Source organism: Lycorma delicatula, chromosome 1 (genome assembly GCF_047948215.1).
Source record: "Lycorma delicatula isolate Av1 chromosome 1, ASM4794821v1, whole genome shotgun sequence".
Classification (NCBI taxonomy): domain Eukaryota; kingdom Metazoa; phylum Arthropoda; class Insecta; order Hemiptera; family Fulgoridae; genus Lycorma; species Lycorma delicatula.
The window spans coordinates 143,930,334-143,946,852 of NC_134455.1; the positions used below are offsets into that span (position 1 = coordinate 143,930,334).

At 31.9% G+C, this 16,519-nt stretch overlaps 1 protein-coding gene across 2 annotated transcripts in view; it reads right to left on the reverse strand.

Annotated features, from left to right (window-relative positions):
- LOC142323451 (mitochondrial import inner membrane translocase subunit TIM50-C-like) overlaps positions 1-11,060 on the reverse strand; it is a 64,062-nt gene extending 53,002 nt beyond the window's left edge. For both annotated transcript variants that reach the window (XM_075363089.1, XM_075363098.1), the window contains exons 1-2: positions 10,870-11,060; positions 5,856-6,056 (exon numbers count right to left, since the gene is read on the reverse strand). In XM_075363089.1, coding sequence (XP_075219204.1) covers positions 5,856-6,056; positions 10,870-11,041 — 373 coding nt within the window. In that variant the 5' untranslated portion in view covers positions 11,042-11,060. The remainder of the gene's footprint in view (positions 1-5,855; positions 6,057-10,869) is intronic.
- Between the last annotated feature and the right edge of the window lie 5,459 nt (positions 11,061-16,519).

Consider the following 16,519-nt stretch of genomic DNA (forward strand, 5'->3'; position numbering starts at 1 on the left):
GGAGCATCCTGTTTGTTACAAATTGATGGGTATGATTGTTCTAGCTTCATACTCAGTCCCCCATGGAAATCCATTATTATTAAACAGAAATCTTTATTAAATTAAATTTTTTGAAATTATTTTATTAACGTAAATTTATTTCTATTATTTTTTTTAATAATATTCATTCGAGTGATTCCAATCATTCAGTTAAAGTCCAGCTAATACAGTGATAGAGGCTCACAGTTCACAGTTCATTAACTCAATTCATTAAATATATAATATTTATGTAGCCTATGACACTGCCGGTAATGTAAGGATTCCTACACGGGGCCATACATATAAATCGGTTCAGCTGTTGAGCTGCTACAATGAACAAACATATACCCTAAATACATTACACTCCTTTTGCTTTGAGGGCAAGCAAAAACTTTTTCATGTTATCAGTGCCCGGAAAACAATATGAAATATAAAATGTAATAAGACAACAAAATTTAAAAAAAATAAAAACTTAAAGTAGAAATTTAAAAACAAAATTAAAGCTCAAACTACTAAAAACAATGACAAAATAAAAAACTTACACTAAAATGTTAAATACTAAAATTATATACAACTACTGTACAAAAAAGAAAATTTTAAGAACACCATTAAAAACTGTGTAAAATACTAATACTTTGGAGAAATAAAAATACCTGGTCTTAAATGTCTTTATTATTGCCCAGGATTTGACAAAAATTCCTGAGCAATTTAAATTTACGATGCAAGGCCGCATAACGTATGGAATCCACAAGGATGTGACGCACAGCCAAGTGGTATTTGCATCATACATATATCGGTGCATCTTCTGCTGACATCTGGTATCTATGAGTAGTTCTCATATGTCCTATCCGCAATCGGCAGAGCACCACTTTCTCTTGGCAAATTTTTCTGTAAGAGGAATACCATGGCAACACAGTATCTTTGATAAAGTGAAGTTTGTTGATGACTGTGGCAATCCAGTCGTCTTGCCACCTTGCGCAAAGTGCGTGTTTGACATGGTTAATAAAGTCAGATAGAGTAGTGAAGGATGGTTGACTACAAGCATCTTTAGCAGCAGAATCTGAACATTCATTATCTAGAATTCCTACATTACTAGGCATCCAGTAGAAACTCACTTGTGTGTTGCAATAGTTAAACTCAGCAATTGCATTGTAGATGTCGGTGATGATAGTGTCTGGAATAAAAATTTTTTAAGGCTTGGAGAGCAGTGCACGTGTCACTACAAATAAAGATATGATGGTAGTTAGGGTTAATGATATTCAGAGCCTTATGTAAAGTGTATAGTTCAGTAGTAAAGACACTCGTAAGACCGAGTAGGTCAAACATGTAAGTTTAGTCATTAACAATAAATGTGCATCCAATGGTATCGTATTATCTTGATCCATCTGTGTATACTACTGCGTCTGGGTTAGTCTTGGAGAGAATATGGTGAAACATTTGCTGAAAGAAAGTAGGTGGTGTTGATTCTTTATTGTATATTGTTAGGATTCGAGTGGTAGTTTTGGTTGCGTTAAGATGTGTTCTTGTCGTTCTGTTTGGGTTTTGAATTTTAATTGGTGCTTACGGCTTTTGACTGGATTGTATGTTAACAAGTGTGGTGGATAATTTACAGGACGTGCTCTTTTTTTATAAATTGATGATTTTGAGCAACGAACGACTATTTTACAGTGATTCTGAGTTTTTATTGCTTTATTGCCTCTTGGCAATACAGGTTAAATTCGCTTGGTAATACTGTTTGTGTGTGTGTATTGGAAGTAGCAAATAAAAATAATTTCTTATCTAGTTGTATAAGTTGTTATCAAAGTGATAACATTGAAACATTTTAGAGTTACATTAATTTTAATTATAAAAGGCTAATTATAGATGGTTATCTTTCTGATAACAGAGACTGGTATTTCGCTTAGTTAGATAAGCTATTGTAGGATAGCTTGTATCTAAAGCTATTGTTGCTTAGTAAATTTTCAATAATTTACTTAGAATCTGAGGTTGTCGAGCTTCTATCTATCTTCTTGAATAAAGTCAAAGTATATGGATGGAAACCCATTTAAACCTGGGAAGGTCCTGCATTGTTCTCCAGTGAAGGGAGAGGCATCGACCAGCAAGGAGAGTGCAGAGGTTGCGTCTGAAGTTACATTATTGTTGGCCATGGAGGCTACACCAATAGTGGATACTGGTGAAAATATGCCTACGGAGAACCAGAAGAGACGGCGTCCTCCTAGTACTGAGCAAAGAGACCTGGACAATGAGTTCGTGGAGTGGATTTATAAATTGTAAACTGCAGCTTGTATTCTGCACAAGTCGATTGATAAAAATACAAAGAGGGAAATTAAACAAGTTGAATTAGATATGTATAATATAGTCAAGCAGACAGCTGGATTTAAGATGGCCTTGTCTAAGAGATCACTGAAGATAAGCACTCAGGAGATTGCAACACAGACTGATGCGAAGTCAGATAATGATGATATTTTATGGCAGCTTAACAATGGAGTTGAGGATGATGAGGTGGGTCTGATACTTAAACGCTGGCCTAAAGCTGCTTATAGTTATGTGGAAAACAAGTTCCTGTTTTGATTGTGTGGATAAGGACATAGCGATTGTGGTCAATCTGGCGGCCCTTGATGACCTTTTTATGTTGTCAGTTCTTGGAAGGGTTCCTAACATTAGAAGCCTGGCAGAACTGACCGGGACTCCCCCCATAAACCTTTTGGTTCTTGAGCATGCTCGAGAAATATGAAGGCGGTGTCAGTGCTGAAGTTAGAAATGAAACACTAAGAAAGTGGCAAGACAGATGGACTTGGGTGTCGAGGCTGGATGGACGAGGAGATTAATTCCTGATTTAAGAATATGGTATAATAGAAGGTTTGGTGAGAAGAGTTTTTACGTGATGCAAATGTTATCTGGTCACAGTAATTCTGAAGTGTATTTGTATGGAATTGGGAGGAGGGAGTCGCCTGACTGTATGTATTGTGGTGAACGGGACTCGGTTGAGCACACCCTCTTAAAGTGTGAGGAATGAATTGAACAACGTAGTCGGGCTGATATTGCAAATCTGGAGCCAGAGGATATAGTCCCATATATGCTGACGTTGTAGAGTAACTGGAGGAAAGTGGAGGAATACTCAATGGAGATGCTTCAACGCAAAGATATAGAAGGAAGAAGAAGAGAGTGCAGGAAGGAAGAAGAGAGTGAGTAGACAGCCCCAATTGGGAAAGCCGGCATGCCGAGGTGTGCTGGTTCCGATGGTCAATTGAGAACTCCATGGAAACTAGGATAAACTTATGGATAATCTTACATCTGATTTTGTTTTCTTCCTTACTTTATCCATCCACTGTAATGTTACTGCCAAAATAGGAAAGTTTTGTAACTTCTGATATAGTTATGTTCCTCAATTTTACTCTTTTAGATCACCAGTCTTTATTTAAAGAAATAAATATTTTAATCTTACACTATGTGCACAATTTATAGCTATTTTTATTTACTCAAAATTAAAAATTTTTAGTGTGAAAAATTTTAAAACTATGTGCTGCACAAAGCCCTACATCACACTCTGTGCACTGAAATCTTGAACCCAGGTACTTTATTTTTGGAAGTAAACAATCTTCTTGATGTATTATCCTTTTTCCCAGTTGGAACATATTCAGGAAAGTGGCATTCTTTCGGTCTAAGAGGATCACCATCACATGATGGCCTACCTATTTTCTAAGTAATGATTTTCAACAATCACTTCAAATAATGCCTCCCTAAATTGCAAAGAGGTGTATCTGCCTCCACATTTCCTATGTAAAACATGAACATTGAATATGCACATGTTTAGTATTTCCTAACTTCTTTTTTATACCAAACCTTCTGTTGTTTGCACTCTAGGGGGTATGCACTTAGAATTTGATCATTTCTTTCAACCCGACCCATGTGTATATTATAATCATTTATAACTGAAGGAATCATTACATTTTTTCCCTTTTTTATAATTCCAAACGTTCACGTTTATGTGTGGTAGATACACACAAAACATCTCATTTGTTGCAACATTTCAACATCATTTTCCCAATTTTTTTTATTTAGAGCAATCACTTCATCTTTTTGTAGTTTCTGCTTTATGAACTCTTTAGGGACACCCTTTCTATTCTTTCTTGTTGTTCCTAATAGATCAGTATTCTGATCTTTCAAAACAGACGCTAATTCAGGGCTACAGTAATAATTATCAGATTAGACACAGTAAGCCTTACCTAAGAGATTATTAATTAGAGTAAGTACAACATTAATTGCGTTTCTATAATTTGAATTTTATACTATTTCTGTTTCCTTCCCAACATAAACTATTATTTTATAAATATATCCTGTCTTGAATTCAGATAAAATGTAAGTTTTAATTCTAAATCTGGCCCTTTTTATACAAATAAACTGTAAAAACTCAATCTATCTTTCCACAGTAACAGGGTTTCATGAACAGCAACTTCTCTACCTGGAGTACAAACAGTGCAAAATCTACTCTTCACATAATCTAAAACATGTTTTATTTTATGCAATTTTTTGTGGGTATATTTTCATTAATAGTAATGTTAATATTAATAAATGTAAAAACCTTGATAACTTTAGGCAATTATGGGGCATGATACTGGGAAAACCAGGTGTAGAGAAAAGAGGTTTACCTGTAAAGTACTTCTCAATTTATGGTTTCCAAATCACCTCATGCGTAATGTAAACATCAATCAAATGAAATATTTAATTTATGTCAAAAAGTTTCCAACTATGAAACCTTGAAAACTGCTTTAGATGTTTATTGGACAGAAAGTTTTCAGCATACACATTAGTTTGATGAACAATTTCATCAGTTATAAATAATTTGAAAATACTGAATATATAATATGCATCTTCATTTGCAACATTCACATCTGTATGTCCAGTGAGATTATTGGGTTTAGGGTTTACAATTGATGGTAACTAGCATTAAGTATACATACATCACTAGCAGCATTTACACTGGGGTCTTCAACCACCTCCTCAGATAAAAAGTAGAGGAAAATCATCATCAAAAATATCACTCTGTGACTAAATCCTCAAACACTAAATATAAATAAATATCATTCTAGATGTCATTGTAAAAATTTTTATAAGTAAAATACACAAGCACGTATACAAACAAATCCAATCTTCACACTAATAAAATCTTTCATACAAGTACAATTGAATTCAGAGAAAATAATATCACAAGAATATTGTTAGTAAAACAATTATTACTTAGAAATTCATTATTCACTACTAGTAATTCATAGTTATAAAGTGTTATTTTTTGTTATTTTGACAATGAACAAACTTTAGGTTATCTAAAAAAAATTTTAGACAAAGATTTTACTAAAATCTGACTCATAAAATATAACTGAAAGTCATCATATACCAAAAATAAAATAACTTACACTAATTAAAATATTCTAACAATAAAATTCAAAAATAATCACTAGACTGAAAATGAACATGGTAAAACTCTTCACACATTACACCATACAAACATATCAGATGGTGTAAAGTAAAACTATTCGTATTCTCATTTCTATGAAGCACAGATTAGTTTAAAAGTGAATACTAGCACTAATAATGGTTAAATAAAGTACTAAAACCATATAAGTTGTAATATTATGACACAGAACGAAAAATAACCCAAACAAAACCAATTATCATAATATTACACCAGTAGCCCTTTTTGTGAACATTGTGACCATAATAATATTACGACAAAAACAGGAAGTTGTTAAAACTAAAAATCAGTCAAACATGAAGATGAATTTTAAAAAAGGCTTATTTTTAACAAATATTACAAGAAATAAATCACATGTACTTACCTAATGCAAAAACCAAGTAACTTCCGAATATGCCAAAAACTGAACCCATTGCTATCAATGAGTATTTCATTGTTCTCCAGTTAGCATCTCTTTTCTTCCTTAACTCTTCCTCTTCTTCTTTTTCTTCATTGTTAGAGTTCCTTTGACCTATACCCTCATTTGTCTGACTTAGAATTTTACTACTTTTTTTCAAATCTACAGCTGAAATTAACATAAAAACAAGTTAGATTTTGTCACTAAATAATAAAAAAAAAGAAAAATGAAACACTGTATCAAATGACTCCCTCTAGTCGCTAAGAGGAAATACAAATAAAATAATTTTATCAGCACAAATACATTACATTTTTTTATTGAGCAAGTTAATAAAATGTTATTAAAAAAATAAACAAAGATTAAAGTGGATCTTTTAAATAAAGTTGTTTAAATGAAATCATACTGCAATCATATTATTTTATAAAATTAGCAAACTAAGTTATTAGAGCCAATTATTTAATTACAAAAAAAAAAAATATTAAATCTGCAAATGTAGTAATTTGCAGATTTGGAACATATAAATTGTCAAATAGCTTCACAATGGTATTTTATTCAGTATTCTATTTGTTATGGTTCAAGAAACTAGAAAAAAGCAAGATCTTAAAAAAAAAATTCAGTGGTTGGGCAGAGGTTGATTAGATAAAAACATTTATAAAAATAATAACATTAATGTAATATAAATAATTTAATACAAACATATTAATTGACTGACACAAAAATTTTACACAACTGGTGATTGAAAAAAACAAAAAAATAATACATCAACAATTTACATAGTACATCATTATGATGTAATAATACATCACAATTTTTTTAAACGAATTCAAGAAACAATAATGCACTTCTTTTTAGAAACAAACCGAGTCATGTTTTTATGACACTCTTTTGCATAACTGAATCTACACATTTTCTATTAGTTACTTTCTTTTTGTATTGGCAGTTCGAGCCTATTCGTGCAATTCAAATTCTCAGAACAAATGATTGTGGTAGTGACTTTATTGAAAGAATTTTGGAAGTAAACATTTTGTAAATTTTGTTCACTGCAGTACACAAAATTGATATAAGTTAAAAAATCAATGTCATTATTGCTTTCATGATTTGCTGAAATTTGTTAAAACAATGGCATCTTCAAATCAAAAAATATCATGTGGTTGGAGGGCTTTCTGTGTGCTGAAACTCAATGCAGATCAATACGCTTCAACTTTAAAATAATTTTTTTTAAATTTCCTGTAAGTCACAATTCTTCATGAAATATGCAATTATTAAAAGATTTTGATTTAAAAGTAGAAATTTTTGTACATGTTAATGTACATCAACCAGTTCATGTTAATGAACCAGTTAATGTTTATCAAGCCACTTTCAGAAAATACCTGTTCTACATAACAATAAATGAATGTGCAAAAAAACAATTTTCAAGATTATTTTATTTATATTAACTATATGACCCTTAGATAAAATAATATATAATTTTTTATCCCCATATATACCAGGTGATTCAAAAAGGGCTTCACAACTTTAAAAGAATAAAATTAATTACTTTAAAAATTTATATAGATAACTTACAGATTTGGTTAATGTCTCATTTCATATGAAAACAGATTAAGTTTTCACTCATGCAGTTCATTAATATTGAATTTGGCCAACAGTGCTGTCACCAGTATTGTTAAAAATGGATACATTTATTGATGCGGAACATATTTGCTGCGTGTTTTGGTTTCACGATTTGCAGTCAGCAACTGCAATTCAACGTAATTTTCAGAGAGTACAGTAGGGAGCCTCCTACTAAGGCGTACAATTTACTCTTGGCACCAAACCTTTACTGAGACGGGTTGTTCTGCTAAACATACAAATTCACCAGAATGCTCACGCATCCCTGAAGCTGCTGTAGAACAACAAGGAGAAAGCTTTCTGAAGAAATCAATTCGATGTGTGTCACATGAGACTGGAATTCCACAAAGGACTGTTTGGTGCATATTACGTAAATGACTGTACTTGAAGCCTTACAAACTAACAATGGTTCAACACATTATAGATGATGACAAAGTTGCTTGGCTGCAGTTTTATGTAGAAATGATGGTTGAATTGCAGACAATACATTTTTAGAAAATGTAGTATTTAGTGATGAGTCAATGTTTCACGTAGTGGCAATGTGAACACCCGTAACTGCCGAATGTGGGGTAGTGAAAACCCTCAGAAAACTTTGCAGCTTGTTCATGATAATCCTTAGGTCAATGTTTTTGTGCTCTAAGTAAACAAAGACTGTATGGCCCGTTCTTCTTTCAGGAGGCAACCATAAATGATTATCCAGACATGCTTCAAAATTTTCTAACAGTTAGACAATGATGACCAAGAAGGATGCCACTATCATCAGCAAGATGAGGCACCACCTCATTACCGCCTAGAAGTCTGAAATTTTCTTGATGCTAGATTCCCAGGTCAGTGGACAAGTCATAAAAACTCACCAATATCAAAACAATGCAAGTGGGGTCAATACAGTAAACCTTGCTCACCAGATTTGACACCACTAGATTTTTTCTTATGGGGTTTCATTAAAGATTGAGTTTATGTAACACGGTAAATCATCACCACAAAGAAAATCAATCTATGACTGGAATAAACAGTTTCAAAACACAGAGTGTCTGTGTAAAAAGAAAAGTGCTGGACAACCTACTATTTCAGAACTAACAAATTGATCATGTTCATGATGTGTATCAACACAGCCCAGCAAATTGACTCGATCAGCAAGTTTAGAATTGCAAGTTTCTCAACCAACTGTGGGGAAAATTCTGTGGAAATGTTTGAAGATGATGCCTTATAAATTACAGTTAGTACACTGTTTAAATGTCGATAATAAAATCTTACGTAAACATTTTTGTGTGGATTGACAGGAATGTGTTGAAAATGCCAATGGCTTTTTTCATTGTCTAATTTTCGGTGATGAATGTACATTTCATGTTAGTGGAAAAGTTAATAGACATAATATAAGAATATGCAGTAAACACTTTTCTGCATATTCTCCCTTTTTTTAATATATATCACATTCTGCACTTTTCAGAAAAAAGTGCTGGTCATCCAGCACTTTTTTACACAGACATCCTGGGTTTTGAAACTATTTATTCCAGTCATAGATTGATTTTCTTGGTGGTGGAGAATTACCTGGAACAGAAACCCAAGAGAAGGTTTACAACATATAAGCGATTCCCCTAAAGTGAACATGTTTTGTGCTGTACCTAATGAAAGGGTGTACTTTTTTCATGAAGTGACAGTGTCAGAAGTAATTTATTTAGATGTGTTAAGTGAATGCCTCAACTAGAGAAAGATTACAACTTCATTTTAGTACAAGATGAAGGTCTAACTCACTGGCACTTACAGGCCAGAAATTATCTGGATGAACAGCTTCCAAACAATGGATTGGTTGTGCTAGTGAAGAAAACATGGTATTTAGGCATTGGCCACCATGTAGTCCATACTCAACGCATTGAGACTACTTTTTATGGGATTGTGTAAAAGACAAAATTTTTATGCCATCCCTTCCTGTTGATATCAATGACACATCACAAATGCTGTTGCTACTGTTGACTGGCATATGCTTGCATGTGTTTGAGACAAATTCGACTACCGTGTTGATATCTGCCCGTGTTACAAATGGTGCACACATTGAACATAATTCTTCTATGTAATCATGTAAGTAATCATGTCAACTCTTAAAAAATAAATCTTTAATAAGCTATCAAAAGTGTACATTTCATTTGTAATCATCCTGTATATTTTATCTATCCCTTAATGTAACAATTCTAGAGGTACAAACATTCTAATAATTTTTTTTTTTAATTATCATCTGGATACATTTAAGCAAAAAATAAATAAAAAAACGACTTAAAATTTCATTACATATTTAATTAAATTGACCATTCCCATGTTCCAACCTGCAAAAGTATGCAACAACATATATTACAATTCTCTCGATATTGTGATTAAGTTAGTTTATATCACTTGGTGGAGAATAGAGACAATACATTAGATAAATAAAACATACAGTGAAAAAATATTGGATATAATTTTTTTTCTCATTACGGTTTTATAATATTATTTAGATTAATCTACTTCATGTAAAAATAAAGGCAATTTAATTAATAAACAAAATAGAATTTAAATATCTCATAAAACAAAGTAAAATTGCAAATTTTAAGCTTTTATATTTCTAAATGAATCCCCTAGGTAATATAATATTACTGATAGTGGTAAAATGCAATGATAAACTAGAAATAGTCTAAAGTACAATACAGAAAATCAAGTGGAATTTAATACAGACTAGCAGATACTACTTCACCAATCTATATGATTGAGTGTCAACGTCTCTGTATTTCATCTGGAAGCTATTGTGCTCCATTCTCTATCACTAATGGTAATTCTTGTTATGCTACAAAATGTTTGTATTGTTAAATAATTGTAACTGAACATTAGCCTAAAATATAAATAATTGCATAATATTTCAAACAAAATAAGTCGACATAACAATCCTGTTTTTTAAACACTTGTACAATGACCTTATTAACTCCAGTATCTAAAATTATGCAATAACCTTTTACAAAATATATTAGCATGAATTAAAACCCATATAGTTTAAATGTTCAGTCAAAATATTCTAACTGTTACTCGTAAATAAAACTGTGGCCAGTTATTTTATCATTGGTGTTAAAGACTTGCTGATAATGTTTGAGAAAAACAATTTTAAAGTGCTATATATAACCTTCAGTTATATCCGTTATAACTAAAAAGTTCCAATAGCTTGTAACAAATATTTTACAAAACTATACGATAATTGATACTATTGACAACTGCTATCACACATTGAAATACGGAATTAACTTATTTTAGTTATTAAAGCCATGTGAACACATCGCGTCATATTTTAAATGGGCACACATTTAACACTAACGAATATACCAATAAATGTTTGGTTAAGTCGCAATATACTCACAGAAACACCTTAAAAAACATGTCACTGTCGGCAGATTGTGAAAAATCGGATAACTAATGTTTTTACTGATCCCAGACTGATATCTAATTGATTCTAATATGCTCTTATGACAAATTCTTCTTCCTAATAAATTTTTACCAAACCGAAAACATAATCCATACACAGCAGCCATTTTTTAAATCGGGAGCGATTACTTTTATCGAGGTAAGCGATATTAGATCGACCTTTAAAATTGCAATTGTTAAATCGAAACGTTAGTCACAACTTCAAGAGTCTATCGATTATAAATGTAATGAATTTATATCGAAAACAGAATGTTTGATATAAAATCTTATATTGTTAACATCAGAATAATTTCAGTGGTTGATATGGCTTTTATAGCATTAATGAAAACACCTTTTTTTTGTATTTCATTTTACTAGTTATTAAAATATCTTTTAGCAAAACTGGCCTACCACGTCCCATTGCCAGTACCTGTTAACCTGTTTTGATTACCGGGAATTGTTTACACTTGAATTTAGTTGGTATTCCCAACCCCGTATTAGGGGTTGGGAATACCCCTAATTTAGTTGGTATAAATGGTATAATATAGTTGGTGTATGTCCCGTTCACAATTTAGTTGGCTTCTGTGTTGCTTCCAGTGAAGTCTTTATTGATTTTGTGTTGTACTTTAAAAATTGCAAGTTCTAGTTGTCGATTGTGCAAAGATACAGCGGATAAGTTTTATTATGTATTTGGAAAATTTACTTCAAAGTTACAGACTAAATCTGTATCTCAGGAAGTCAAAAAAGCACACTTTTATATTTTAAGTGCCAAATTGGAGATCAAGATAAACATTGATCTCATGTTTGCTGTGTAAGTTGCCATGTAAATCATGTCCAGTGGATTGCATAGCAAGAAAAATTCTATTCTGTTTGCTGTTACTATGGTATGGAGAGAACCTTCTGACCATGTAAGTGATTGCTACTTCTGCATTACTAAAACAGAAGGGTATTAAAAAAGCAAAGAGCAAAATTGAGTGTCCAAATTTGCCGTAAGTAATAAGGTCCATTCATCTTAGCCAGGAATGAAGTGCCAATGGCACCTTTAAACTTGGACAATTTTTCTTTAACTGATGATTCTTATTCTTCATTAGGATTTGATTCACAACTTGCTGAGACGACTAGTAGTGACCCTATGTGGGTTGGTCTAGTGGTGAAATTGTCATCACAAATCAGCTGATTTTGAAGTCAAGAGTTCAAATCCTAGTAAAGGTTTTTTTATACAGATTTGAATACTAAGTTGTGATGCTGGTGTTCTTTGGTGGTTGGGTTTCAGTTAACAACACATCTCAGGAATGGTTGACTCATTGGTTGACCCTCTGAGTGTATAGTCTTGTACTCACTCATTCATTTACATTCATACATATCAAACTCATTCATTCTCTGAAGTAATATCTTACAGTGGTTCTGGAGGCTAAACAGAAAAAAGTGACCCTACGATTTATCAACTCCCCGTAAGCCTCATTTAATAACTCAAAATAAATCAAATGATTTGGTACATTACCTGGGTTCGTCAAAACAAAAAGCTGAACTTCTTTGTTTCAGACTTCAACAATGGAACATGTTAGATAAAAACATGAGTGTTTTTCTTTACTGAAAACAGAATATAACATTTTCAAGTTTTTAGAATATGGTAGGATCGCTATGCATCTATTATACTGGTGGTTTAATGAATGAACTTAATATGGAACATATACATTCTGAGCAGCATATTTTCATAAATTCATCTAAATACTACCTAAAAACAGTCTTGTTTCACAATGGAATCAAAAAACCACCTATTCCTTTAGCTTATTCAGTAACTGAAAGAAAACTGATTGATAACTTGACTACCATACTAAATGAAGTTAAATATGAACAGTAACAGTGGGATATTTGTGAAGATTTAAAAGTGATAGGTATTGCTAGGCTTAAAGGGGATTTTACAATGTATTGTACTTTATTCCTATGGGACAGTCAGGCAACACAAGAGCATTTAAGAATAAAAACATTAAGAAAGAGTGGCCTCATAGAACTTGTTTTGAACCAGGTACTTCAAATATATATAGGTGTTCTTTGGTGGCTGGGTTTCAATTAACTACACATCTCAGGAATGTTTGACCTGAGACTGTATAAGACTACACTTCACTTATATTCATACATATCATCCTTATTCATCCTCTGAAGTAATTCCTGTGATATATGTTAAAAGAGAATAAACATACAATAATGCTTTATGGTAAAGACATTCATTTCTTTTAAAATATGTTTACTTTTAAAAGAAAAATATGCTTATTTCTTTTAAAAGCTAAGTACTTTTACATCATGTGTAATTCATGGAAAAACAAAATGGAGGTAGTTGATTATGTAAAAAAATTGGCAAAAACCTTTACACAATAGTTTTATATGGTCAGATCAATTTAATTTTCAGTAACCCTAATATTTATACTAGTTAACTTCTACAATTACTGTTATTATTACTGGGAATTTCACAATCATGTATAATTGTAGACTGTAGATCTCTATTACATTCATTGAAATCAGCAAAAAATTTTGTTTTCTCAATGTTAGGGGAAAGAAAATTTTGATCAAACCTTCTCTTTGTTAACATTACATCCTTGCTGACATATTCAGCTTCAGTTACCTCACTTTGCTGTCTATTTATCATTATAAATTACCTTTTATTATTGGGGTAGTTGTTGAACCACTCATAAGCCTTATTTTGGATATCATCAACATTTCTTTTGTTGTTATAGTATCAATCTGTCAATATAACTAAACGCCTGATTGAGGACTAAAAAGACGTATTTTGCTGGTATCTATTGCTTCATTGATTTTACCAATAAGAAAAATAAACTACCTGAAAATTTTTGCCCCTCCAAAACTCGTATTGCACTCAGAAATTATCATTTTGTTTGCAAAATTAATAATTTTACTTTAACAATCCTTTTCAATATTTTAGTGAAATAACTTGAAGTGACTATAATTATCTTTTAATGATCAATGTATGGTACCTTCTTGGTAATCTTTTGATGAAAAGGGAAGATTGTAGCTATTTTACAGCAATCAAGAAATACGCTAAACTTGAGTTTATAATATGCATTATGGTTTCATCAGACAAGGAAAATGATCTTTTATGAAGAATACAGTAACATTGTCATAACTGGTAACTGAACTACCCCATGAAAAATATAATCCTCCAAGTCTTTTTCTGTGATCTTGAGATGCTTGGAATTAATTTCAGATCAGGAATCACCATTCTTGAGAATGGAGTTGCCTCCCTGATCTAGTTTACTTGCTGAGTTATATACAAGTAAATAATTTAAAAGGCTATAGATTTAAAAGTAACCATACATTTGTTTGTTACATCCTGACAAATGGTATCACTACCAATTTCATAATTGTTGGTCAAATATTTATTTGTATATCAGGAAAGCAGGAAGCAGTTTTTATGGCTACTTCTGCCAGCAGGCTCATTTTTTAACAAACTTAACAAAGTCAAAATAATCATGAATGATTATTGAAATATTCTGTTTTTTAATGTGAAATAACAGATGCCTGAGAATTATCTACAACTTTGATATCTTATTAGAAAAAAATAATAGTCCTGCTAATGAATGGTCAGGCTCTCTTTAACAGGTAACTCATAACAGTTCCCTCGGCAAATACTAGACTATGCTGTGATTGTATATGTAACCACATATGTAAGTTGCCATGAATCCACAGATGAAAGCACAATGCGCAGAGTGGTTTATTGAAACAAAAATCAGACACACAAGTTGACACAATTTTAGAACTTGGAATAACTCAGAGCCACCCTCTAGAACAACTATTCGTTCATGGTATGATAAATTTAAAGAAATGGCAATGTTGAATATAAGAAGGGTGAAGACAGGCCTAGAACACCAGATGAAAAGATGGAAATTATTCATCACTGTTTTGTTTGCAGCCTTGGAAGTCAACTTGGAGTGCAGTGCACGAGTTAAATCTTTCGCGATCTAACATTCACGATGTTTTGAGGAAATAATTAAAATTGTGTTCTTATAAATTACAAATATTGCAAAACATTACATCCCAAAATTACACTGCTAGAAAGGAATTTGCTGTGGAAATGATTGAAAGAATTGAAAACGATGATTGTTCCCTTAAAAAAGTTGTGTTCTTAGAAGAGGCTACATTTCATGTGTTTGGAAAAGTGAACACTCAGAATGTTCAAACATGGGGATCAGAGAACCCACATGAAACACTAGGCTATTTTAGAGATAGCCCAAAAATTAATGTTTGGTGTAGACTGCTTCATGATTGTGTGATAGGACCTTTTATCTCTGCGGAAATGGCAGTTAGCACAAATATCTTTCTAGACTTGTTAGAAGGGTTTGTTTGCCCTCAACTTGAAGAGTTACAACCTGAAATTATATTCTAACAAGATGGAGTGCTGCCATATTGGGGTTTATTAGTGCGTGAATCCCTCAACAGTACTCGTACTTACCCAAATCGCTGGCTTGGATGTGATGGACCAATTATTTGGCCACTTCAAACATCAGATATAACTTTTTTCCTATGGAGTTTTACCAAGGAATGTATACAAAACTCTTGTAGTGAATATTGATAACTTTAAGGAGAGGATTATAAATACATTCGAGCTCATGGATGTATATATGTTAGAATGAACATGGCATGAAATTGATTATTATTGGTTGGATATTTTGTGAATTACTAATGCTGTACAGACTGAATGACTTTGATTACAGATAAAAAAAACCTTTCAGCTTTAATGTTTCTAAATTCATACTATACATTTTTGTATCTCAATAAATAAATTATTTACTCTGTATAAAAGTTGTTCAGATAATTCTCGGACACCTGGTATTTATAGGAGGACAATCCACATCTAAAAATATTTAAATGATCCCTCCTGTACATAATAAAGATTATTAATTTATATTTTGTACATATTTAATTTAATAAATTTTCTCTGAAAGCAATATCAACTGATTGTATGAATGACTATAGTACATGGTCACTGTCCTTGTGAAACAAGGTTCTCCTGATTTATATATATATATATATATATATTCCTCTTTGCAGGATTTGTACAACACTATATTATTGTTTCCCTTTGTGTATGGCCTACTTAACAGTTTGTTTGTGTTCTCTTATGTCTGTTCTGTTGAAAAATTTACATAAAGATTATGCTGTCAGTAATTTATCTAAAGTGCTACCACACTTTGTTGGTTTTCACCATCAGGGGTAATATCTCATCCAGCTATTCTCCCATGAAAAAAAAACAAACAAATCAATGCAGTCAATCATCCTGGACTTTTAAAATTACCAAAAGAACATACTACGATTTTCACTCTACTTTTAGCAAATTTATTGGATGGCTTTTGCAATGAACAAAATACAGGTAACTTAGAATAATGGCCATAATCTACTTCGATTGAAACACAGTATTTGTTCAACTAAAAGAGAATGGAAGAAAAAAATTGGGACTCTAATTTGGTTAAGAAAATTTTCAGCGTTTTTGTGTTTTGATTAATGTAAATAATTTTCACAACAAATATTGTATTGCTTGAGTTCATCCACATGATAGCTGCACAATAATTTTTGAGTAGAAATGAGAAAAGAAG